At 48.6% G+C, this 26,732-nt stretch overlaps 1 protein-coding gene across 1 annotated transcript; it reads right to left on the minus strand.

The window, feature by feature from the left end:
* Positions 1–26,433, minus strand: Eif3b (eukaryotic translation initiation factor 3 subunit B). The gene is made up of 19 exons (XM_042686642.1): positions 25,879–26,433; positions 19,322–19,514; positions 17,977–18,096; positions 17,629–17,686; positions 15,831–15,959; positions 15,480–15,637; positions 12,925–13,056; positions 12,773–12,839; positions 12,509–12,555; positions 10,711–10,921; positions 8,456–8,528; positions 6,946–7,068; positions 4,453–4,531; positions 3,989–4,127; positions 2,412–2,537; positions 1,987–2,064; positions 968–1,076; positions 743–858; positions 1–422 (listed from the first exon to the last, which is right to left on the minus strand). Exons 1-18 carry the CDS (start codon positions 26,351–26,353, stop codon positions 755–757), a joined length of 2,421 nt encoding a protein of 806 aa, XP_042542576.1. The 5' UTR covers positions 26,354–26,433; the 3' UTR covers positions 1–422; positions 743–754.
* Positions 26,434–26,732: the final 299 nt, after the last annotated feature.

Consider the following 26,732-nt stretch of genomic DNA (forward strand, 5'->3'; position numbering starts at 1 on the left):
CAGGTTTGTTTTTATTTGCATGTTCACCTGCAAAGAGAACCAGCCACACCTGGCTGGCCGAGGCATGTCCGGGGCAGGTATCTGCTCTCCAGAACCAGGCACTGGCCGGTGCAGGGGACAGCAGGTGGAAGAGACGCTGAGCTGGACAAAGCCCTGGCCACGTCCCTGGCAGCAGGAGTGAAAGGAGTCAGCAGGGCACTGCAGAGTCCATACAGTGAACGTGGTGGTCGAAGAAATCCAAACAGAAAATGTGAAAGCAGTACTGAACCCCACTGTGGACACCAGGGCTTTAAAGGCACAAGGCTGTGTCGGGGTGGAAGAGCCCAGGGGTGCCCACATCCAGAGCACACACGGGTGAGGTCCAGGGGCCCTGCCACTTTCTGTACAGGACGGCCTCGGTTCCAGGGTGGAGCATAGCGACACTGCAAAGGAACCACAGGTCAGTGCTGTGTCCTCCCACATGCTAGGGGCAACAACAGGAGCCACTGCTAACCTAGCCCATGAGCAGGCACACAACTGCTACACGGACAGGGCTGGAAGAAAGATCTGCTTCAGTTCACAAGGGATGTGTGGTGCTTCCCATGGAGGGATTCCTGCAGAGGACCTCCCACAGGCCCAGGACATAAGCCCTTCCCTTCCTTCATCACTGCTATGAGGGGACCCCGTGATCCACATGTTCCTGTGAACCCAATGGCCTGGTCAGAGACAGCAAGGAGCCCTTCCTTTCCCAAGAAGATCTCACCACAGTGCTTGCTCATTCCTGGCTCCCAAGAGGAATGACCTCCTCGGTGACAAAGAACTCTATGGTCTCCTCCTCCCAGTCATCCACGTTGCTGTCCAGCTCGTCAGTGTCCACCCCTGAGGACAAAGGAAAGGCTAACCCTGGGCACTGCACTCATCAGGCCTGGCCCACCCATAGGGCAGGGAGATTCCTCATCTCTAAACAATTCCAGAACCTTCCACTTACCTCCTCGCAGTTCCAGACGCTCATTTTTCTGTTCCATGTAGAGTTCTTGGGCCCTTTTCCGGTATTTCCGGAAATCCTCCATCATGGTTCGTCTTCTTTCCACCAGTTCCTACAGGCAAAGTTGGGGGTCAGTTACATAATCAACATGGAACCCACTCCATTCAGGTTATGTCTACTTAACCAAGAAGAAACATTCTCCCATCAGTAGGGACCCTGCAGGGTGCCAGTGGCTCATGCCTGTAATCCTAGCTACTCTGGAGGTTGAGATATGAGGACTGTGGTTCAAAACCAGCCCAGACAGGAAAGTCCATGAGACTCTTATCTCCAATTAACACCAGAAAACCAGAAGTGGTCCTGTAGCTCAAATGGTAGAGTGCTCACCTTGAGCTGAAGAGCACCCAGGCCCAGGGTTCAAGCCCCATGACTGACAAAAATAATAAATATAATAGAGGGATCCTATGAGCCAGGCAAGGTGGCTCATGCCTGTAATTCTTGCAGGAGGCGGAGACTGGAAGAATCATTGTTTAAGCCAGCCTGGGCGAAAAAAGTTCACAAGAACCCATCTTAACTCATAAAAACCAAGTGTGCACTGAGCACTGGTAGCTCATGCCTATAATCCTAGCAACTGGAGGCTGAGATCTGTCTCAGATCTGAGATCTGAGTCTCTTATCTCCAATTAACTGCCAGAACACCAGAAGTAGTGTTGTGTGCTACCTAGAGGTAGAAGGCAAAAGAGCTCAGGGACAGTGCCTAGGCCCAGAGTTCAAGGCCCACTATCAAGAAAAACAAAAAAAATAAATGTGGTGGTGTGTACCTATCATACTAGCTATGAGGGAAACATAAATAGGATAAGCATAAACATATATATCAAATGCTATTTTAAAACCAAAAAGGGTGATGGTTTAAGTAGTAGAGTAGTCCTCCCACCTCTAGAAGAAATGCCATGGTACACAGACCTCCTCTAGACCTACCCAGTACAGGGTGCCCTCCCGTCAGGGCCAGGGTAGACAGAGGCTCACCTTTGAAGCTTTGGACTGGCTCAGACGATCCTTTTGCTCAAAGATCTTTGAGTATTTCTTCAGATCCTTCTTTATTTGCTGAAACAAAGGCTGACTCAGTACTGCACAGCGTGCAAGCACCTTCAGCTGCAGATGAGGTGACCCCACAGCCTGGGCATGCACACCTTTGCTGGGCCTTGCTCTGCCCTCACTGCCAGACCCCCCACTCCCTGCCTACCCCACTGCTCTCAACACCACCTCCCCTCCTCCCCAGCTCTGTGAATCCCCACTAGGAAACTTCCTTACTGTCTGGCGCCATGTGTGGACCTCCTGCAGGCTGGTGGAGGCCACCTCCACACTTTAGACCGACCTTTCCATTTGGTCCCCCAGCTCCCTCAATGGGCACTCTGCTTTCCTACATGCCTATGTGTGGCCAGGCTGCCAACCTTTATCTGCTCCTGGCTGAGAAGTGATGGGGGCCGTGGTCTCCAGAGCAGCTGGCAGAAGCGGTCCTTGTTATTCTTCTGCAGTAAGCGTCCTTGGAATGTCCACAGCCAGTAAGCGTTGTCTACCTGCAAAAGGGCAATGGGTGCTCTGAGTGGGCAAGTGCCTTCTGTACCAACAGACAACCCAACCATCACACTTGTCAATCTGGATGTGGTCTCTGATCTCACTGTACATACCTCACATTAGGGCGGGTAGCAAACAGGAGGCACAATCAACTACAGACTACATGTAGACAGGAGTCACATGTGTCCCTGTCTAACCACAGCCTGCAACAAGAACCTTGTGCCAGAACCTGTAATTATACCTGGCTCCGTCAGCCAGCCTCATATCACAATGCAGGATTTTCCTGATGAAGTAGTGCCCTGACTCCTGCACTGCATGGTCACCTTCACAGACCAGCGCTCTGGGGACCAAGGGCTCCACAAGCCGTGGCCAGGGCAACCTTATCTGACCACAGAAACTACTACCCCAGGCAGGGTTCCCAGTGTGTGTGGAAAGCTGGCTTTTCTGCGAGTTCATCCTCTGCACAGGACCCCTGACCACCTCACACATGCAGACTGGAACAATAGCTCAGTGAAAATAAGTCATCAGGAAGTGGTAGCATGGATCACACAGTAGAGAGCTAGCTGTGAGCTGAAGAAAGCTCAGTGACAGGGTGAGGCTCTGAGTTGTTTTTAGGTTCGAGACCAGTACTTAAACTTGGTATTTGATGTTTTTGCTCACTGGATGGTGCTCAACCAACCGAGGCATGTCTCCGATTCCAAGACTCTGAGTTCAAATACTAGTATTGGCAAAAGAAAAAAGTCATAAAAGACATTCTTGACAGATGTAACCCTCATTTGGGTGCAGTGAGCCCACCATAGAGCAGGAGGCACTGCACAGGATGTGGCTTTGTGCTTTCTCAGCCCCTCTGGGCACAAGCTGACAGGCTCCAGGCCATGGACCTCTGAGAAACTTTAAAGCAAAGAGCTCCCTCTTAGCCACCCACCAATGGTGCTGCTCCTGAGCATGGCTTGCCATCTGCCACCCCGAACCCTTCACCCACTTTCACAGACAGCAGCCTTAATTAACTCTGGCCAGACAGTATAATGAAATCAGAAATCAAGGCCAAGCTGGGTACCAGTGGCTCACCCCTGAAACCCCAGCTACTAGAGAAGCTGAAAACCAGAGGATCCTAGTTTCAGGCCAGTCTAGGTAGGGAAGTCAGGACCTATCTCCTCACAAGGATGCTGGAAAGGTGACCTGCCCCTGCAATCCCAGCAGTACAGGGAGCCTACAGCAGTCAGGTGGCGGCTTGGGTATATGCCTAGGCAGGAAAGAGGCTCCATCACCAAGTAAACAGTGAAGAGCAGCTGGGGGCCTGGATTAATGGTAGAGTATCTAGCAAGCAGGATAAGATTAAAAAAAAAAAAAAAAAGCCCCAGAAACTGAGGGAAAAAAAAGGTCAAAGACAGGGAGTGCCAGGCTCCAGTCTCCCAAGGGTCCAAGGAGCAGGTCTGGGCCATCAAGTCCCTACCTTATGGCTCCACCAAGACACAGAGGTGACCACATAGCGCCCAGTCGGATCCCACTCTACGTCAGAGGCCATGTAGTGCTCGGCGATGTTCATAACGGTGCAGTCTGAGGTGTCCACAAATGCCAAGGCCCCGTTCATGCTGTGGACATAGCATAAAGGCCATGTCACACATGGGCCCTGAGAGGCACAGGGGGCCACAGGGAGCAGAGCCCTAGGCCCTGCTGCCTCAACCCATGTTTACCAGGCAAATAATCAGAGCAACCACCTCAAAACAGTGTGCCACTATGGTGCACGTATGGGCTGTGGTACTACCACTTCTTTAGTGCTATCCCAGGCTAAGAGCTCCTCCATAACCACAGTAACCATCCATGATATAGCAGGGGGGAAGTGACAGGGACCCTTTCCCCATGCTCAGCCAGGATGGGCTCTCGCCCACCCCAACATGCAGAGCACCCATAACCCACCTTCTCAGCCCGGCCAGCACGACAAACTGCCCCTGGGGACTCCAGAAGATGGTGTTGGCCTGCTGCTTGTCGAACATCTCTGAAAGGAAAGCCAACGCTGGGTGAAGACTGCGTGCCCAGTTTTATGGCCAAGATACAATGCCAGGCCTGCCCCAGGAGGCTGCTGTGTATACACGTGCATGTGTGCACACACACACAGTTACACACACCACAGACCCACCGCTGATGTGAGAAAGCTATCTCATGAGTTGGAATGCTTACCTCAAAGGGAAAAAAAAAGGAAAAGCAAAACCACTGAAGTACTTTGAAGGAAGTACATATTGTCTTTTTAATTTCACAAGACAATTGAAAAAGAATTCCTGACATGAAGTAGTTATTAGGGCAGTGTCTCATTAGGGAGAAGTGACCCCAAAAAAACTCAGTGGCAATCCTTGTGTGCTCATGAAACTTCCTAAGTCAGGGCTGGGAAGGTGGCTAAGTGGTAGAGCGCTTGCCTTGCATGCCTGAGGCCCTGGGTTCGATTCCTCAGCACCACATTAGCAAAAAGAAAAAAGCCGGAAGTGGCACTGTGGCTCCAGTGGTAGAGCACTAGCCTTGAGCTGAAGAGCCTGAGGGACAGCGCCCAGGCCCACGACCAGACCCAAAAAACAAACAAAAAAACAAACAAACAAAAAACCTTCCTAAGTCAGAAACTGGGGGCTCAGGCCTATAACCTAGCTATTGGGAGGCTGTGGTTTATCTCCAAGTAACCAGCAAAAAGCCAGAAGTGCAACTGTAGCTCAAGTGGTAGAGTGCCAGTTCTGAGAGAAAAAGCCATGTGAAAGCACAAGGCCCTGTCTGGAGGCCCTAATACAAACTCATAAAAGAGCTTGGGGAGGAGATTACTAAGGGCCAGTCCTGTCTAGACTTCCAGGCTGTCAGAATTGATCGTATGCAGGCACTTAATCAACTGCTGCCTTTCTCCCTGGCTGACTGCAGGAGAATGCACTTTAGTGGTCAGCCACTTAGTTGTCACTATTCTTGAAGCAGGAGACTCAGACCTGCCAGAGAAGCCACATAAGCACTCGCACATCCCAAGACAGTCCTAACAATCCCTGGTGTAGAGTGGGGCACTGTAGATGACCCAAGTGGTCACCCAAACTTAAATGTGTGTAACACTTAGAAGTTATTTTTTGTTTGGTGGCACTAGGGATGAACCCACATGCTAGGCAAACACTTTATCACTTGAGCCATGCCCTCAACCCTCTATCTTTTCTGATATGTCTATCTTATAACCAAGAACTTGTTTTCTGATCAAACTATAATTGACTATTCTATTTATATCCAAGACAGTTATTACAATTGATACGATGGCCAACAAACTGTATCATAGAAACTACTAAGCAAAGCCGGGTGCCTGTGGCCCACGCCTGTAATCATAACTACTCAGGAGGCTGAAATCTGAGGATAGCAGTTCAAAGCTAGCTTGGGCAGGAAAGTCTGTGAAACTCTTATCTCCAATAAACCACCAGAAAACTGGACATGGGTGCTGTAGCTCAAGTGGTAGAGCGCTAGCCTTGAGCTGAAGAGCTGAGAGTGAGTGCCCAGGCCCAGAGTTCAAGCCCCATGACCAACCAAAAAAAAAAAAAGAAAAAAAGAAAAAAGAAACTACTAAGCTCTCTGAGATTGTTTACCCAACTATCTTGGGAAAAGCTATTTGTTCTTAGGGTTCCCAGGGCCCAAAGAGGTCGTAGACATGGTATGTGTACAGGTAAGGGTGGATGGCCTGTCTTGTTGGATGGACCAGGAGCACAAACAGTGTTCTTCAGAGCCCAGAACAACCTTGCCGATGCATGGAATGGCTATGAAACCATAATCATGGGTAAATCCAGAGCACAGGGAACCCTGCACATGCTGACCTGGGAAGGCACAGCAGGTACCCCATGCATGGGAATGAAACCCCACCCAATGGAGCAGCACTGAGAGGTAGGGAACAGACTCACCATCAAGCCACCCCCAACTCCCCTGCTTTCCACCCAGACAATAGCCTCAGCTCAAGAGGAAGACCGCTCCCATCTGAACAACAGCCAACAGGCAGGAGAGGTGTGTGGATATAAAACACTCCATCACCCAGGCTGCCCAGCCTTACCATCTCTCCTATCACCAGAACCCACAGTGGACTTCTTTTCTTTTTTTGGGTCTGGTCGTGGGGCCTGAACTCTGGGCCTGGGCGCTGTCCCTTAGCTCTTCAGCTCAAGGCTAGCGCTCTACCACTTGAGCCACAGCGCCACTTCCCGCCTTTTTCTTTTTGCTTATGTGGTGCTGAGGAATCAAACCCAGGGCCTCATGCATGCAAGGTAAGTGCTCTACCACTGGGCCACCTTCCCATCCCCCACAGTGGACTTCTTTATACCAATTCAGGATCCCTAGGCCAGCCACTCCCACTCACTGCTGGGTAATGAGCTACATCCCACTGTCTACACTGCAAGGGCTAAGATAGGTCAGGCTGCTTACTGATGAGTTCAATCTTCCCATTGCTCTTCACATGGTAGAAGGAGACTGAGATCCGAGGAGCCTCTCCATGCAGCACAGCAAACTTACTGCCGTTGGGTTCCCAGGCAAAGGCTATGATCGTTTCTGCAAAATAAGAGCCAGCCCTCTGCTAATCATGAACAGGGACATTTTCATCAGCAATGGTGTTTGGTATTCAACCGAGCTCCAGCTTCACCAAAGGGACTACAGGGACAGCAACAGTGAAGCTGCGTATCACCGAATTCCCATAGCTGGAGCTGCGTAGGACACTGTATGTGAAACCACTCCTAGCCTGGCCCCTAAGGCTTCTTGGGAGTCACCAGTGCCCAGCTTATCCTTGTTTTAATTGGCTATAGGGCTGGACCTCGGGGCCTAGGTGCTATCCCCCAGCTTCTCTGTTCAAGGCTAACACTCTACTGCTTTGAGACACAGCTCCACTTAAAGCTTTCTGGTGGTTAATTGGAGATAAGAATCTCCTGGATTTTCCTACCAGGGCTGGCTTCAAACTGCGATCCTCAGATCTCAGCCTCCTGAGTAGCTAGGATTATAAGTGTGAGCCAATGACACCTGGGCTCCATCTCTTTCCTTCTTTCCTTTCCCTCCCTCCTCCCCTCCCTCTCTCCCTTCCTTTCTCTCTCTCTCTCTTCTTGTCAGTCATGGGGTCTGAACTCTGGGCCTGGGTGCTGTCCCTCAGCTCTTCAGCTCAAGGCTAGCACTCTACCATTTGAGCCACAGTGCCACTTCTGGCCTTTTCTGCTTATGTAGTGCTGAGGAATGGAACCCAGGACATCATGCATGCAAGGTAAGCACTGTACCACTGAGCCACCTTTCCAGCCCTCCATCTCTATTTCTTCAGAGAACTGTCTGCTCAGTTCATTTGCCCATTTGTTGATAAAGTTGTTCATTCTCTTGCATAGACTTTTTGAGTTCTCTGTATAACCTGGACAGCTAGCAAATGTTTTCTCCCAATTTGTGAGTTGTCTCTTGGTTTTGGTAATTATTTCTTTTGCTGTGTAAAAAACTCCTGGACACACTACCATGTGTCAATTCTTGCTCTAATCCCCTGGGCATCTAGACTCTTCTCAAATACAACTTCTATACCTAGAAATTTTTATTAAGAAGTTCTTTGAAGCCGGGTGCCAGTGGCTCACACCTGTAATCCTAGCTACTCAGGAGGCTGAGATCTGAGAATTGTGGTTCAAAGCCACCCAGGCAGGAAAGTCCATGGGACTGTTACCTCTAATTAACCTCCAGTAAACCAGAAGTGACGCTGTGGCTCAAGTGGTAGAGTGCTAGATTTGAGCTGAAGAGCTGAGGGAGAGCACCTAGGCCCTGAGTTCAGCCTCATGACAAAAAAAAAGAAAGAAAAAGAAAGCTCAAGGACAGTACCCAGGCCCTGAGTTCAAGCCTAAGGACTGGCACCAAAAAGTAAACAAAAAGCAAAACCAGGCACCAAGGTCTACTTCCCTGCACCTGACCAAAACCAACGCACCTTTCATTTCAACCACATCCACAGGCACCTGCTTCTCTCTCATTCGGAAGATTTCAAAATTCGTAACAACACCCTGTTAAAAGAAAGAGGTCAGAGGAGAGTGACATTCTGGAAATTTGAAAGAATGAGGGAAAGACCTGAAGGACCACATTAGGACTATGTAAAAGCTTGTGAGTGTGGAGTCTAGAGCAGCTGAGAAAGTGCTGCTCCTGGGTGCTGGCGGGTCACCTGGCATAGGCCTATCACAGAAACATCCCCTACTTACTGGCTACATTCTACGCTTGCACTGGAGATCAAGAATGCTCACCACAGCTCATCTGCCAATTTTCAAGGCACTCAGTTGAGTGGGGACTAAAATACTTAGATACTAGGTAACAACCCTATCAGTCTTCAAGGAGCCCATTTTAGAAAGCAGGTGCTACACTACACACCCCAATAGATGTGAGTAAATGCCCACCAATACACACACAGCCCAACCATACAATGGAATACTACCCAGTCACAAACAAGAGGGAATGCTATCATGCTACAATGTGAAGAACGATGAAGACGGGAGAGTAAAAGCCTGCATGAGCCAGAATATACAGTATAGCATGTCTGGGACAAGATGTGCAGCCTTGTGGCTGGGCAGTAAGAAGGGCTCTAGGGCATGTAGAGAAGTGGAATGTGTTTCCTTCCACATGGAGCATCTTTCTAGTGGAAGCACCTAAGATCACTGAGTTGGCCTACCACATTAAAGGCTAAATTTTTTGGGACATGAATTACATATCAAGAAAAAAAAAGGGGTGGGGGTGGGGTGGGGCCAGGTGCTGGTGGCTCATGCCTGTAATCTTAGCTTCTCAGAAGGCTGAGATCTGAGGATCATAGTTCAAAACCAACTCAAGTCTGTAATAAACCACCAGACAACTGGAAGTTGTGCTGTGGCTCAAGTGGTAGGTAGAGTGCTAGCCTTGAGCTGAAGAGCCGAGCAACAGCACCCAGGCACAGAGTTCAAGCCCCACGACCAACCAAAAAAAAAAAAAGGCGGGGGGGTAGGGGTGGGGATGAGGAAAGGCAAGGTGACTCACAGATGTAATCCCATCACTTGGGAGGCAGAGGTAGGAGGATTGTGACTTTGAGACCATCATTGGATAGTAATATCCTAACACCCTAACACTCTATTCCCCAAAACACAAAAGAAGGGCAGGGAATGTGGCTTAGTGGTAGAGTGCTTGCCTAGCATGCATGAAGCCCTGGGTTCAATTCTGCAGTACCACATAAACAGAAAAAGATGGAAATGGTGCTGTGGCTCAAGTGGTAGAGTGCTAGCTTTGAGTAAAAGCTCAGGGACAGTGTTCAAGCCCAGGACAAAAAGAAGAAAAAAAGTAAAGCAAAGAGAAATACTTCTATTAGAAGAAAAGTTTACACATTTAAAAATAAGAATTAGGAGGGCTGGGAAGGTGGCTCAGTGGTAGAGTGTTTGCCTTGCATGCATGAGGCCCTGGTTTGATTCCTCAGCACCACATAAGCAGAAAATGCCAGAAGTGGTGCTGTGGCTCAAGTGGTAAAGCACTAGCCTTGAGCTGACGAGCTCAGGGATAGCAGCCAGGCCCAGAGTTCAGGTCCATGACTGACAAAGAAAAAAAAAAAAAGAATTAGGAAAATTAGGCCAGGTGCTTGTGGCTTATACCTGTAATTCTAGCTACTCAAGAGGCTGAGATCTAAGGATCATAGTACAAAGCCAATATGGGCAGGAAAGTCAATGAGATTCTTATCTCTAATAAACTCCCAAAAATCCGGAAGTGGTGCTGTGGCTCAAGTGGTAGAGCACTAACCTTGAGCTAAGGAGCTGAAGGACAGCGCCCAAGCTCAGAGTACAAGCCCCACAACCAACAACAACAAAAAGAATGAAACCAAGTCTGAGTGTAAAAATTATTCGGTGTTTAAAAGGAAAATACTATATTCCTTCTAACAGGCAACAGGAAAGGGGCTGGGTGTAGACATTATCTTGCTCAAACACAGCACTGTGTTAACTAGTCAAAAGGCGATTGCAAACAGGTAACATGCAGGAGAAACCTCTATCTCAGTCTCTAGTTCAACACTGAGCCCAGATTCAGGCCTCTGCGGAGGCCACCTCCACCCCTCACCTACAGAGTATCACCAGAATACAGAATGTCAGGTGGGGCCAGACCCATTTACACATCCATCATCTTCCCCAATGGGCCAGTCAAGCTGATGCATCCTGAAGGCAACATGCACCACTGACATCTACTTGCCTGGGTGCCTTTGGGAGTCCTATCAACTTTGACACATAAGTAATCTCCGTTCTTCTGCCAGTGCAGCTTGCAGTCTACCACATTGAACAGATTCCGCACTCGAATCTCCTGTCTGCTGGGAAGCTGCATCAGGGTCACCCTGGCTGGAATATCTTTGTCTTCTGGGACCCAGAAGGCGATTATATTACCACCAGGAGACCAAGAGAAGTCTCTGCAGGACAAAAAACACGCACCATTACCAAGACTATGCAACTATGGAACATAGGAGCTCCATATGAGTGAAAGCTCAATCCTGGCACGCTGATCCCCTACCATACACCCATATCCTCACAGCTAGCACAGAGCCAAGTGCTGCTGCAGATATCAGTCCATCCTAACCACCGTTATGCAGCACCCCAGCCCACATTCTCACTGCCATATTCTGAGAACACGTGACAGCACAGTAAGGCTAAGGCTGGGGGGGAGGGGAGAGTAATGAGTGGGTCTAGCTCCACAATGTCTAAAGGTCAGTGAAGGTTTAGCCCCAAGCCAGAAAATATAAGAGGACAGAGAAGAGCCAAGATAGGTACTGAAATGGGCAATCTGTGAGACAACTAAGTAAGAAAGATCTTTATTTGTGTTGTACTTTTGTGTAGATGGATTGGACTCAGGTTTTGTGCTTGCCAGGCCAGGTGCTCTACCACTTAAGACATGCCTGCCACACTTTATAGGCACACATCACTATGCCTAGCCTTTTGTATTACGTCTTGTGTTTTAAGGTGGCCTGGAACTACAATTTTATCTACACCTCTTCAATAGCTAAGAGTACAAGTTTGAGCCACCAGCACCAAGGCCTTGTTTTGCTCTGTATGTCCAATTTTGTTTTTCTGAAACAGTCTCACCATGTTGCCTAAATAGGTCTCAAATTGAGGGCTTCAATAATCATCTTTATTTTTTTTGTCAGTCGTGGGACTTGAACTCTGGGCCTGGGCACTGTCCCTCAGCTCTTTAGCTCAAAGCTAGTGCTCTACCACTTGAGCCACAGCGCCACTTTCAATTTTCTGGTGGTTTATTGGTGATGACTTTTACAGACTTTCCTGCCCAGGCTGGCTCTGAACTGTGATCCTCATCCTCCTGAGTAGCTAGGATTACAGATGTGAGCCACCAGCCCCCAGTTCAATCAACCCTTTTCTCAGCCTTTAGGGAAGCTGAGATTAAAGAGTGCTCCACTACAGGTGGCTTTCTGGCTTGCATCTGCTTAGTCAGTGTCCTGGTTTTATTTTTAATTATAAAACCAAACTGTGCCCAAAAATGTGAACATAAAAGCTGCTACATCAGTGTCTTTGGAGGCTGGTAGATCAATATCCCAAGCCTGCCTAGCTCCCAAAATCTTCAGATAAATAGAAACTAGGACACCACGGCTGAGCCAAAAGTCTCTGGCACCTTACAGGTCACCAGAGCCGCAGAAGACTCAACACCCACAGGTCTGCAGGTGAAGACAGGCATGCTCTAAGGAAGACTGTTGTCTTTAAGATTGGCTTCTGGTCTCAAGAAAAGGGAATGGTGCCTGGTCAGAGCCTTACAAAATTCCCATTGCAATTCCAACTCCCAAGATGACAGCATGTGGTAGGGACCTCAAGAATGAATTGTGTGCTTGTAAGGCTCCAGAGAGCTAAGGATAAAGGCCCATGTGGAAGGAAGCCTGGCAGTCACCTTATCTCCACACAGAGGAACACACATCTGGTGTGAAGCTGACCCATCTGGGGTATTGTTACAGCCACAGCACACCCACACCAACTGAACAGAAACACTGACTTACTTTATTCCAGAGATCTTCAAACTCTTCTTGTCCAAAAGGCCCATAGACTGTCCAAAAACACAAGGGACATAGCTGGGTAAAGCCAGACAATGTCTCAGTTATAGATCCCACATTTTGGAATAATCAATAGCACCAAGATTCTACAATGAGTTTGTCTAGGGAGCACAGATACATTGATTGGGCCAATGCTGGTGAATGGCACACACAATGCCAACTATACACAATCACCAGGCTATTCACCCGCAGATGAATTGTGACACTCACCGGTGTTTCATAGATGCTAAGGGTATCGAGGGTCATCCTTGCAAAGAATTTACCATCATGGCTCCATCTGACAAGACAAGGCAAGATGTGCCAGGCTGCACCAACAAGGGAAAAGGCTACACACAGGCCACCACCTGAACAGGTCTACTCACTTGAAAATAGGCCAATGGGCTGAGCTCTCACAGTGGAAACCTCTCTTCTTGTGCCCAGTAAGGATGTCCCAGATGATGATGGCCTGAGGGTCATCCTGAGTATCCATCAAGGGGCTAAATGTCACCAGGTATCTGTAAGAGAGGGGAACACTTAGTATAGTGTTGGGGAGGGGGTGGGGGGAATCTTGCTATGTAGCCTAGGCTAGCAAGGAACAAGATTCTCCTGCCTGAGCCCCAGGCACACATCACCACACTGGCTAATAGCCTACAGCATCTTCTTGAAAAAAGTCTTCTCCACATGCACACAGTATATGCCAAACTACATCACAGACCACTATAGGTCACAGGTATGATGCCCTGCCGTAACAAGCAACTAATAAAACTCTTGGAGTCAGCCCTTTCCCCCACACAACACTCCCCAAAGGATGCTCTATGACCCCTCAAAGTAGGAAGCAGATGACTGGAAGCATGGCTCAAGTGGAGTGCCTGCCTAGCAAGTGCTAAGCTTTGAGTTCAAACCCCAGTATCAAAAGGGAGGGTAGGAGGTGAGAGGGGATTGGAATACCAAGTCCAGGGGAAGCGCTGTGGCCTCTGCAAGGGTCACAGAATGGTGCCTCCACCAAAAGTGACACCTCCAAACAATTCTGCTTAAGTGGGAAGACCTAGAAGGAGGCACCTACCTTCTTCACTTTGAATAATTGAGACCAATGACGTGAACAGAACAGATGGCCACATATGGCACTGTGGCGAGTGTCCTTCCAGGAGGACGCCGCATCTGGGGACTTCCCCAGCAATCACATACTAGGCTCTGCCTGTTGGCACAAATCACACCTGTGTCCTTTTCACAAGGTGCACACATTGAAGGCAGACTGCCCCTGGGAAGGCAGAAGGAAGCACAACAGAAAAGGGGGGAGCAGCCCTGCAATTGCCCTCCACAGATCCTTTGGGTCTTCCCACGGCCAGGTAGATTCCTAGCACTTTATCTGAGCAGCCAGATGAAACCAGACACTGACAATGCAAGTCTTAATGGGAAAAACACCTTTCCCTCTGCAGTTCACACAACCCAAGCATCCATGCACCCATGCATCTAACATCTCCTGCACCAGGCATCTAGCAATGAGCCATAGTTCAGTCTCTGTTCAAACTGTAGAGAAAGATGTGAACAATATGTTTTTGAGGACCAACACAACAAAACAGGTGGGTTTCTGAGACGAGCCCTACCAAAACAGAGCCACATTAAAGACACTATCAAGTCACCCACAGCAATGTACCTAAAAATATTATGAGAGATGAGATGTAGCTTAGTGGCACAGCACTTGCCTGTCATACTATTTAAGGCCCCGGGTTTGATTCTTAGCATCACAAACAATAACAACAGTTATTCCAGAAATAGGAATGAACTTTGTTTAGACCTGGATTTCTAATCCCAAGCTATCTCATTATATATGGGCAAATATTATGAAATCTGAAGATTACCCAAATCCAAATCTATTTCTGGCCCTAAACAGATAAAAGACACTGACCCTGTGTCCTTGGTCAGTTTTCCATGTGCAACACTAAGCTAAGAGTCTCAGAAGATTGTAATGTAATGGATGCAGAAGCATGAGATGCAGAGAGCTCTCAGCCAGCAGGCTACAGTCACAAACTGCGGGGTACCAAGTCCCCTGCTGCATAGCCAGCAATATCAGTCAGGGCTGAGAGGAAGAGCTAGAGGCAGGGAAGATCTGAGGTGGGCCCTGGGCCACTGGCACAGAGCTCAGGGTCACGCTGTGAGCCTCATGGGGGGCTCTTTCCATCTACCTCCCCATTCCCCCCACCCCCACTGCATCCCCGCCCCACCTCCCATACACAAGTGAAAAAAATCCTCCCAGGAAAAAGGACTGGCACAAAAATGATCTAGTCCTGGGGGTGGGAAGGTGGCTCAGTGGTAAAGAGCTTGCCTTGCATGCATGAGGCCCTGGGTTCAATTCCTCAGTATCATAAGCAGAAAGAGCCAGAAGTGGTGCTGTGGCTAGCCTTGAGCTTAAGAGCTGAGGGACAGCATCCAGGCCCAAAGTTCAAGCCCTATGACCAGCCAAAAAAAAAAAAAAGATCCAGTCCTTGGACAAGATCCTATCCTGATTGTCATGTCACATTGTCACACCACATGAAGACACTGGAATATATCTGTACCTAAAAATCAAGTGCTAAATCAACACTCAATTTACAAAGTGGCTCTATGACTCAGCTTCCTGTTCCTTGGAATGCATACTTGAGGTGGAGATAACTTGGTTCTAGTTGGGTACCAGTGGCTCACACTGGTAATCTTAGCTAGTCAGGAGGCTGAGATCTGAGGTTCCCAGTTTGAAGTCAGCCCAGAAAGTCCATGAGACTCTTATCTCCAATTAGCCACCAAAAAGCTGGAAGTAGAGCTATCGCTCAAGGGGTAGAGGGGCAGCCTTGAGTAAAAAAGCTAAGGGACAATGCCTAAGCCATAAGTTCAAGCCTCAGTACTGGCACACACAAAGTTATCTGTATAAATCCAGGTACTTGTCATCCCGCCAACCCCAACTCACCTTTCACAAGGGGAGAAGTCAATAAGCTGGACCCCTTGGTGGCTGAATCTCTGGATCTGCTTGAACTTCTCTCCTCCCCAGAGAGCAATACCTCTCTGATGAAAGGTAGCCAGGTAGGTGCCCTTCGGGGACCAACGGACGTACGTCTCTGTCCATCTCTGTGAAGAGGGGAGCGGGAATGTTATGATACCAAGACCAAGCCTTCCCCGGTGAGTCTAGCTGAACTTATATAGATTTCAAAACTTGTTTTGAGAGGAACCTCAGAAGAAGCAAACCATCTGTTTTCCTGAGTTTCTCATGGAAGCCAAGTGCCACTCAGAAAAACAGGAGGTAAGTGTTGTTGATACATACTGCTCTCTCTTCAATTGACACAGGATCTTTCACATCATTCCAGAATATGGATGTACGGTCTCCACTCTCAAAAATCACACTATATTGATCTCTGCATTCTGCCTCTTCCAACCAGTAACGCAGATTTCCCTAAAAAGAACCAAAGCGAGAGACTTAAGAGCCTTTTTTTCTTTTCTTTTGGTCTGTTGTGAGGCTTGAACTCAGAGCCTAGGTGCTGTCCTTGAGATTTTTTTTTTTTTTTTGGTCTGGTTGTGGGGCCTGAACTCTGGGCCTGGGTGCTGTCCCTTAGCTCTTCAGCTCAAGGCTAGCACTCTACCACTTGAGCCACAGCGCCACTTCCGGCTTTTTTCTTATGTGGTGCTGAGGAATCGAACCCAGGGCCTCGAGCATGCAAGGCAAGTGCTCTACCACTGAGCCACCTTCCCAGCCCCTCAAGATCTTTTGCCCAAGGCTAGTGGTTTACCACTTGAGATACAGAGCTACTTTTGGATTTCTGGTGGTTAATTAGAGATAAAAGAGTTTCATGGACTTTCCTGCTCAGGCTGGCTTTGAATCCTCAGATCACAGATTGATTGGCAATCATTCAGCTAATGAAACTGTTAAAAATGTTCTCTCATACATCCCAGGCATGGTTAGTCTTTTTTTTTTTCTGCCAGTCATGGGGCCTGAACTCTGGGCCTGGGCACTGTCCCTCAGCTCTTCAGCTCAAGGCTAGCGCTCTACCACTGGAACCACAGTGCCACTTCCAGCGTTTTCTGCTTATGTGGTGTTAAGGAATTGAACCCAGGGCATCATGCATGCAAGGCAAGCACTCTACCACTGAGCCACCTTCCCAGCCCCAGCATGGTTAGTGTTGCAAAATGTTTCATTACAAGTAAATGCTTAACACAGACTGCAAGTCAAAGTTTACCCATAAACTATTTCCCAAGAGCAAATTGCCGACAGTATTACCATAGTAATGTTTCCACAATCAAACTAGACTAGGTAGCTTATCAATCCTAGCTACTCAGGAGGTCGAGATCCACAACCGGAGGGGGGTGGGATGTGGGGGGTGGGAAGAGCACTATCATGCTCACTTTCCCAGGTCTAGGAGTCTGGAATTTACAGGAAAGGTCAATGGAGAAGGGATGAGACTGAGAAGCAGCAAACAAGCTCCCAGTGGTCACTCACTCAGGACTGGACTTGCAGCAAGCACAGCTCTATAGCCTTGCTCCTGGGTGTACTTGACACTCTTTACCACCCTTCAAGAGCAGGACATGGGCTTGGACTGCTTATAATCACAAAGCAAACAGAGACAATAGAACCCCACAATATTTACATGATGAATTAGGAGGCAGGGTGGGATAGGGACAGGAGTGGCTCAGTAGGCCTTGATTACAGGTGTAAGCCACCAGTGCTTAGCTGCATTTCATTTTTTTTTTTTCCGGGGTCCAGTCATGGGGCTTGAACTCTGGGCCTGGGCGCTGTCCCTCGGCTCTTCAGCTCAAGGCGAGCGCTCTACCACTTAAACTACAGCGCCACTTCTGGTTTTCTGGTGGTTTACTGGAGATAGGAGTCTCACAGTCTTTCCTGCCCAGGCTGGCTTTGAACCGCGATCCTCAGATCTCAGCCTCCTGAGTAGCTAGGATTACAGGCGTGAGCCACCAGCGCCCGGCTCTCCATTTCATTCTTTTAACCAAAGAACTCATTTGTAACTACTGTACTTAGAATTCCCATGACAGTTAATGATATCATCTCCAACTTCAAGTTAAAAGTCAGCATTCCTTTGAACTGTGGAAACAGATTGTATACAACTTACCAGGTCTTTGAAAGGCTGTTTCTCTGGAATGTCCCATTCATCACTGATGGTCATATACCTGGAAGAGAACTAGCACTGCTGAGCTGCTTGGAGGATGGGATGAGGCTCACAGCACTGTGCCTCCCTGCCCATTCCCGTGGCGGGAAAGAACACATGTCTACTTGCTGATTATGGGTGAGGGGTGCTGCTGGCACAGAACATGGGGAAAGGTATAAGACTGCTGGTCTCATGTGGACAACACCAGACAAGCAATTCCCAGGCCAGCAGCACCTAGTGAAGGGCCACTCATCATCCACAAGTGGCTTATTTCATATTACTGCCAGGGATTCCAGGCAAGCCTGAACTCACTTGTCAAAGTCGGTGAATAGGTTGACCCGAAACGTGTGTTGCTTGTCCAGCTTGTAGCCATCGGCATTTTTCACAGCATCCACAGCATGGGCAGGGGCCGCATATTCCAGAAAAATGTATCTGAGAGAAGCAGTGAACCAATGTGTACATTCATCATTGTTGGCACACAGGTCTACCTGTGTTCCTGTCCCCACTGCAGTCACACTGAAAAACGAGATACCATGCAGGCCAAGCACTGTCCCAAAGCATAATGAAATCACACCCAGAAGATCAGTGTCTCTCACTCTAAGATATTAAACTACAGAAACATAAAGAATAGAAACGTCTACTGTCTTAGCTGTGCTATGTGATCCATGATACGTATATATATTAAAATGTTGGGGGGTGGGGGGGCTGGGAAGGTGGCTCAGTGGTAGAGTGCTTGCCTTGCATGCATGAGGGCCTGGGTTCGATTCCCCAGCACCACATAAGCAAAAAGAAAAAAGCCAGAAGTGGGGCTGTGGTTCAAGTGGTAGAGCGCTAGCCTTGAGCTGAAAGCTGAGGGACAGCGCCCAGGCCCAGAGTTCAGGCCCCACGACCGGACCCCCCCAAAAAAATAAAATGTTGGGGGCTGGGAAGGTGGCTCAATGGTAGAGAGCTTGTCTTGCATGCATAAGGCCCTGGGTTCGATTCCTCAGCACCACATAAGCAAAAAGAAAAAAGTCGGAAGTGGTGCTGTGGCTCAAGTGGTAGAGCGCTAGCCTTGAGCTGAAAAGCTGAGGGACAGCGCCCAGGCCCAGAGTTCAGGCCCCATGACCAGACCAAAAAAAAAAAAAAAAAGCAAAATGTAGGTCACGTATCATCTTCAAAAGATACCTACTATTTTAGGTAATACCAGGAACAAGATTGTCACTAGCATAAAGCCAGAAGTGGAGATATGGCTAAAGATGTGGCTACAGTACCAACCTTGAACAAAAAAGCCAAGCAAGAGTTCAAGGCCCTGAATTTAAGTACCAATATCAGCACAAAATAAAGAAAAAAATATAGAGGGAAGGAGGAAGGGAGGGAAGGAGAAGAGAGAGATAAAGGGATAAATATCCTTGAAATCCTGTCAGCCTCAGGATCAGCTGGTGCCTTTCCCCACAATACCAACTGCTTGTCCGTAAAGCATGGGAGATTTAATGACCAATTCACAACTCCATGACCTAAGAGCCCTCCTGCCTCCTCCCAGCCAGGTGCCAGGTAAATACCCTGCAGTGTTCTTACAAGCAGATATCCTCTGTGCTCCCACAGGGAACATAACAGTCATGTGGCAGACATGACACCAAGGGATGCAAAAGCTACTTACACCAACAGGGTGACTTACCCTTTTGTCTTTCCATCCTCTTCAGGATAATAGTCATTTGTGATTTTCCCAAACTTGGAAAAGATCTTGTGGATGACATTTTTGAGTTTCTCAAGTCGGTCTGGACCCACCTGAGGAACATTGTCTACTACAATCACAGAATCAATTCCATCTGCCTCCTGGGGCCGGTCTTTCAGTATGTCCCCGAGTAATTCTGTGGTGCAACAGGAGACACATGAATGCATTAGCTCAAAACACTGGACCCATTTCTAAGAAGAAACCATCATCCTAGGTTGCTTCAGAAATTAACTGCAGGGCTGGAAAGGTGGCTCAGTGGTAGAGAGCTTGCCTTGCATGCCTGAGGCCCTGAGTTCGAATCCTCAGCACCACATAAGCAAAAAGAAAAAAGCCAGAAGTGGCGCTGTGGCTCAAGTGGTAGAGTGCTAGCCTTGAGCTGAAGAGCTGAGGGACAGCGCCCAGGCCCAGAGTTCAGGCCCCATGACCGGACCCAAAAAAAAAAAAAAAGAAAGAAAGAAATTAACTGCAAAAGAACCACAAAGACTCCAATGGTCACAATTCCTGTGATTTGATCATCAGCTTCTGGCAATAATGGAAGTCTTACAAAGAATAAAAGGGGCTTTAATATGCAAATGCAAACAAGGAAAACTTGAACAACATCTAATATCATATCTTCCAAAGATTCCTGGATATCAAAAGCTTTAAGGCAACATCTGGGGAAAATCCCATCCCAGTGTCAACTACATAGGACCCTGAAGTCAGCTTTTTCACAGATCTTACCAAATAAGTAAATATTTACATGCCTCATACTTTCAAAGCACTTTTGTTTCAGTGAGTACAAATTACTAGAACTACTCAGGGAGGAGAAAGAAGAGATAATTAATTAAAAGGAAGAGACGAGCAAGGAGAAGACACTGGTTTCGCCTACCATCCAGTTCCCAGATCCACTCTTGCTTTCTTGTGCAGGTGAAGAGCAGGTTTGTCACCAGAAAAGGGGAAAGAAAAGGGGCAAGGGTGGAGACCCTCTACCTCTGTAGGGTCCCCAGCACTCACTGTGTGCCAGAACTGGCTAGAGCAACTAACTGAGCTCAGGGGAACTTTTGATTTCCCTTACTGGGTCATTATAAGGATTATTCCAAGATTCAGAAGAGGGCTGAGAAGGTAGCTCAGTGGTAGAGTGCTTGCCTTGCATGCATGAGGCCATGGGGTCGATTCCTCAGCACCACATAAACAGAAAAAGCTGGAAGTGGTGCTGTGGCTCAAGTGGTAGAGCGCTAGCCTAGAGCTGAAGACCTCAGGGACAGTGCCCAGGCCCAGAGTTCAGGCCCCACGACCAACCAGCAAAACAAACAAAGATTCAGAAGACAGAGCTGCATAATAAGTAGAAGCCTGCCTGCAGGGGGCTCTTGCCCTCCAGCCCTTCCTATCACCCAGTAAGGACCTTCACAGTGAACTATACTGAGGCTCTCTCAGTCCCGAGTCTCTTCATTAGTGATGGGCCATTAGTGAAAGGATTCAATCTTCATCCCCTCCCGTCCCCAGAGGCTTCCAATGCCACTCCTCTAAATAGCAAAGCTATTTAGAAATCTATCACTCCGGAGGTCCCTAGGTTACTTGGAGGGTGCCAATATCAAGGAGCTGAGAGCAAATACCAGGTCCTATTACATATAGCATCACTACCATCTGGTTGGCAGACAAGCACAGGGAAGCAGAGGCAATTCAAAGTATGGGGACTAAAGATACTGAGTTCAGCAGCAGCAGTTTGTCTTTCCCAGTGGTACAGAAATAGCAAGGCACAGGCTGGGAAGGTGGCTCAGTGGTAGAGCGCTTACCTTGCATGCATGAGGCCCTGGGTTCAATTCCTCAGCACCACAGAAGCAAAAAGAAAAAAGCCGGAAGTGGCGCTGTGGCTCAAGTGGTAGAGGGTTAGCCTTGAGCTGAAGAGCTAAGGGACATCGCCCAGGCCCAGAGTTCAGGCCCCACGACCGGACCCAAAAAAAAAAAAAAGATGTGATGTGCTGCTGGGTTCTGGTGGCTCATACCTGTAATCCTAGCTACTCAGGAGGCTAAGATCTGAGGATCTCAGTTCAAAGCCTGGCGGGGCAGGAAATTGTGAAACTCTTATCTCCAATAAACCATTAGAAATCCGAAGTGGTGCTGTGGCTCAAGTGGTAGAGTGCTTGTCTTGAGTTGAAGAGGTGAGGGGCAGTGCCCAAGCCCAGAGTTCAAGCCCCACAACTGATTAAAAAAAAAAAAAAAATCATGTCACATGTTTGTGTGTGTGTGTGCGCACACAGGTGTCCTGGAGCTTGAACTCAGAGCCTGAGGTCTGTCCTTGGGCATTTTTGCTCAAGGCTAATGCTCTACCACTTGAGCCACAGCTCTACTTCCAGCTTCTTGGTGTTAATTGGAGATAAGTTTCATGGACTTTCCTTCCCAGGCTAGCTTCAAATCTTGATCCTTAGATCTCAGGTGTGAGCCACCAGAGCCTAGCTATCACTTGCCTTTTTTTTTTTTTTTTGGGGGGGGGGGGGGGGAGGTCAGTTGTGGGCTTGAACTCTGGGCTTGGGCACTGTCCCTGAGCTCTTCAGCTCAAGGTGAGCCACCTCTGGTTTTTTGCTAGTTAATTGGAGATAAGAGTCTCATGGACTTTCCTGCTCATGATCCTCAGATTTCAGCCTCCTGAGTAGCTAGGATTACAGGCACAAGCCACCAGTGCCTAGCCTATTACTTGCTTTTAAAACATAAAACCTAGGCTGGGAATGTGGCTCAGTGGTAGACTGCTTTCCTATCATGCAGTTTGATTCCTCAGTACCATATAAACAGAAAAAGCTAGAAGTGGTGCTGTGGCTCAAGTGTCAGCCTTGAGCAAAAGAAGCTCAGGGACAGTGTCTAGGCCCTGAGTTCAAGCCTCATGACTGGCAAAAATACCCCAGCATTCAACTTCCTTAAAATCAACTAATTTCCATTAAAATGGTCAGAGACAGTAAGAAAACAGAAAGGTAGATGGTTTTAAGAAAGATAAAGGGGGGCTGGGAAGGTGGCTCAGTGGTAGAGTGCTTGCCTTGCATGCCTGAGGCCCTGGGTTCGATTCCTCAGCACCACATAAGCAAAAAGGAAAAAAAAGCCGGAAGTGGCGCTGTGGCTCAAGTGGAAGAGTGCTAGCCTTGAGCTGAAGAGCTGAGAGACAGTGCCCAGGCCCAGAGTTCAGGCCCCACGACCGGACCCAAAAAAAAAAAAAGAAAAGATAGATAAAGGGGGGAAAAACAGTAACATACAAATGGGTCTGGAAAAGTATACTAGAGCTCTAGGAATAGTTGTGACTCAGTGGGCATTATCTACTGCTGTTTTGAAATTTCTCAGGCCCATATGTATGTAAATAATAAAGCTCCAACACAGATAAACACAAAAACAAAAACACCAGGGGCTGGGAAGGTGGCTCCGTGGTAGCGTGTTTGCCTTGCATACATGAGAGCCTGGGTTCGATTCCTCAGCACCACATAAGCAGAAAAAGCCGGAGGTGGCTCTGTGGCTCAAGTGGTAGTACGCTAGCCTTGAGCTGAAGAGCTGAGGGACAGCGTTCAGGCCCCCACAACCAGCAAAAAAAACAAAAAACAAAAACACCAGCACAAGGGAGGTATAGCAAACTCCATCTTTTAAATATCCACAAATGCAAGCCCTATCTCCAGTTAACAAAGGTGAACATTAGCCAGGCACTGGTGCCTCACACCTGTAATTCTAGCAATTCAGAAGTCTGAGATCTGAGGATCATGAGCAGGAAAGTCCATGAGACTCTTATCTCCAATACCAGAAAACAATGGTGTCGCTGTGTCTCAAAATGGTAGCCTTGAGCAAAAGAGTACAGGGACAGCACCCAGGCCCTGAGTTCAAGCCCTATGATAGACAAAACAAAACAAAGGGGCTGGGAAGGTGGCTCAGAGGTAGAGTGCTTGTCTTGCATGCATGAGGCCCTGGGTTTGATTCCCCAGCATCACATAAGCAGAAAAAGCTGGAAGTGGAGCAGTGGCTCAAGTGGTAGAGCCTTGAGCTGAAGAGCTGAGGGACAGTGCCCAGGCCCAGAGTTCAGGCCCCACAACCGGGAAAATAAAACAAGCCAAACCAAAAAAACAGGTGAACATTACTAGGAGCTGGGAAAGAAAGATCCCTTTAAACCTGCCATCAAAGAACACCCAACTGATTAAACCACATTAGTAACACACCCAGATCAGAGTACTGGGTAATTTTTTTTAAAGCAACAGCTAAAGAAGGAGCCACACTTGGTTGCTTACACCTATAACCCCAGCTACTCAGGAAGCTGAGGTAGAAGGATTTCAAGTTCAAAGTCTGCCTGATCAACATATTGAACCTCATCTCAAAACTATGTGTGTGTTAGTGGCTGGGAAGGTGGCTCAGTGGTAGAGCGCTTGCCTTGCATGCATGAGGCCCTGGATTCGATTCCTCAGCACCACATAAGCAAAAAGAAAAAAAAAGCCGGAAGTGGCACTGTGGCTCAAGTGGTAGAGCGTTAGCCTTGAGCTGAAGAGCTGAGGGACAGTGCCCAGGCCAGAGTTCAGGCCCCATGACCGGAACCCCTCCCCCCCCCCCAAAAAAAAACTAAAAACAAAAAAAAACATGTGTGTGTGTGTGTACATATACATATATTTTCCTTTTATGAAGCCTCATGGAATTAATTTTCTGTTCAGGCTGGACTGAATCTATAATCCTCTAGGTCCCAGTCCCTGAGAGTAACTAAGATTTACAGGCATGAGCAACTGGTGCCTGAGTTAAAAATATTTTAAAAGGGTGCTGGTAGCTCAGTGGTTAAGTGCATTCCTAGAATACTCGAAGCCCTTGGGATCAGTTCCCAATAACAGGGCAAGGGGGAAAAAATACTTGTCACTTATAATCAAGATGCTCAAGTAGAAACCAGGAAAAAAGAAGAGAGGAAAAGGGGAGGCTTAGAGTCACATTAGTGCTAGATATCCTCATTACAGGAACTGTAGTGAAATCCTTGGGTCGCCTTTATAAAAGGCGTTCACCATACAATTAAGTAGCCTGTTTGTTGGGCTACATTTGAACTTACAAGGCTCACAATAAAAAGTTCAGCTTGCATATGAACTGCAGATTCTTTCCCACAAGCTCAAAGCATCTAGCTATCCTTTAACAACCTGCTCACCCCTAAGAAAGGAATAAAAGATGTAACTACAAAAAGTAAGACATCTTTTGAGACAGGATATAGCTATGTAGCCCAGATTGGCCTGGTGCTCCTGATCCTCTTGCCTCTACCACCCTGGACTGCTTTAAGTACCACTACTCCCAGGAGACACATTAAAAAAAAATACCTGGTGAGTCAAAGACACTGGTGTTAAAAATCCTGACCCCATGTTTGAACACACACCAAAGGCAGCAGAATCATTAAGGTGAAGGAAAACAGAGGAGGAGACAAGACAAGACAAGCTGCTGCTCCTAGATTCTGTCCATCTAGAAAAGAGCAGAGACACTGTGACTTCCCCACCTTTGCGGCCCAAAGGAAGTTGGTACCCTGAGTTCCAGTTCCTAGGACCAGCCACCACCTGTCATCTTGGCCAACAATGCTCACATCAGGGACATCAGGGGCATGGGCTTCAGAGGACCCATAGCATTGCATACAGGGGGGGTATGACTTGTGTTCATATTGACATCCTAAATGTCATACACCTCAATTCTATGAAAAATCCCCATTAGCACCTGTGAGTTAGATGGGCTTACACATGCTTTAAAAAATCTGAATTGTAAATAATTGAAATTCAAACGAGCCTCAAAACCCAAACTTAGATTTTAAGTGGTATTTATCTGTCTCCCCCCCACTTTGATGTTTAGTCAAGACATTAAAAACAACAAAAAAAAAAGCCTGGTTGTGCACTCAGCCTGGGGAGTTAGAAAAGCTAAAGTTCAGGAGATCTATCAACAGAAGTCACTTTTGGAGGCATACTTCCAGAATGGAGGGCAGAAATTAATGCCTGTAAAACCACCAAAATCTTGTATTTTCAAGGTCTGGGAAAAAAAAACAGCAAGGTTGTGATTTGGAAAAAGCAATCTTCAATACAGGTATGATGGTCTGCCCTAGAGGAGGAAGCAGGCAGAAAGACACAAACACAGACAGAAAAATAGGGGAAAAGAGAAGAAAGATGAGAATGTGACTGGCTTAGCCAGATTTCGCTGGGAAGACCCTTCTGTGCAAGAAGGGGACACGGTCATTCAGCTCTTCGAGATCTGTCCCTCCCTATTGTCCCTCTGTTTGGCCAGCGATGGGGTCCTTGGGCGTCCACCTCTGCCCACAGCTGCTACACTTTATGCATACCTACCCCAGCTCCACCACGCCCCACGCCCCACGCTCCCCAAACGCCTGCTAGTGTACAAGCTTCCAGAATGACCTCTCCTGGCCCTTCTTTTTGGAGGAAGAGACCAGAGGATCGGTTGAGGCAAACCCGAGCCCGCTCTGCCGCCCGGGGTGACTTCCACGACATCCTCGCCGGACTGCGGATCCTTCCTTTGGGTTCGGCCACACACACGCCCCTCACCTTCCTCGCTCACGTCGTCCACGAAGTCTTCGGGGTCGCTGAAGGAAGGCTCGTCCGCCTCGCCGTTCTCTATTGCCCGCGGCTCGGCCTCGGCCGCGCCGGCCTCGGGACCGCTCGCCTCCTCAGCCGACCCACTGGCTGGGCCATCGAGGGACTGTTCATCGGCCTGCTCCCCAGGACCATCGGCCTGAGCCGGAGCAAGGGTCTCGACCTTCGGGGCGGCCTCCTCGGGGGACCGCGGCGGGGGCGACCCGTCAGGGGCTGGCGCGTCTTCCTCCGCCCGCTCGGCCCTCACCTCGGGCTCCGACTCGGCCGCCGTCTCTTCGTCGGCGTCCGCAGTCACTGCCACCCCGGGTGAGCCAGACCCTGCCGACTCCTCCTCGGGAGGCGGCTCGGCTGCCGGCTGCTGCTGCCGCGTGGGCTCAGCCCGCTCCTCGGCCGCCTCGGGCGCCGCCACGTTCTCCGCGTCCTGCATGGGCCTCGCGCGGTCTCTCTCTCCGGGCACCGCCGCCACCCGCCGTGCTTCCGACTCCCAGGATGCAACGCGCGCCGGCTAGCGCGAAGCCATGTGCGTGCGACTGGGGAAGGGCTGTACCAATATGCGGAGAGGGGGGAGACCCACGCCCTGATTCCTCAGAATGAGCCCGAAGAGGTTCATATGGGGGAAAGGGTGTCTCATGACGGTCAACGGCACCGTATCCGTGATAAAGAAGTCCTGGATTCGATCATGAATGTTTCATTCTGGGCAGTGACTAGTTCACTGGAAGCCATCACCACCTCGTTTTCGTTAGCGAATGGCTCGGGCCAAAATGGCAGCCGCTGCTTTCCCTCTCCCAGCGGGCGCTGCGGGGAGA

The sequence above is a fragment of the Dipodomys spectabilis genome, unplaced genomic scaffold, assembly GCF_019054845.1.
Source record: "Dipodomys spectabilis isolate Male_0828 unplaced genomic scaffold, ASM1905484v1 ptg000098l, whole genome shotgun sequence".
NCBI lineage: Eukaryota > Metazoa > Chordata > Mammalia > Rodentia > Heteromyidae > Dipodomys > Dipodomys spectabilis.

Coding starts and splice junctions, on each gene's coding strand:
- Eif3b (XM_042686642.1), bottom strand. CDS start 26,353: ATGCAGGACGCGGAGAACGTGGCGGCGCCCGAGGCGGCCGAGGAGCGG. Junction 17,687..17,976: donor CTATTCACCGACTTTGACAA/GTGAGTTCAGGC, acceptor GTTCTCTTCCAG/GTATATGACCATCAGTGATG. Junction 859..967: donor GCGTCTGGAACTGCGAGGAG/GTAAGTGGAAGG, acceptor CTTTGTCCTCAG/GGGTGGACACTGACGAGCTG.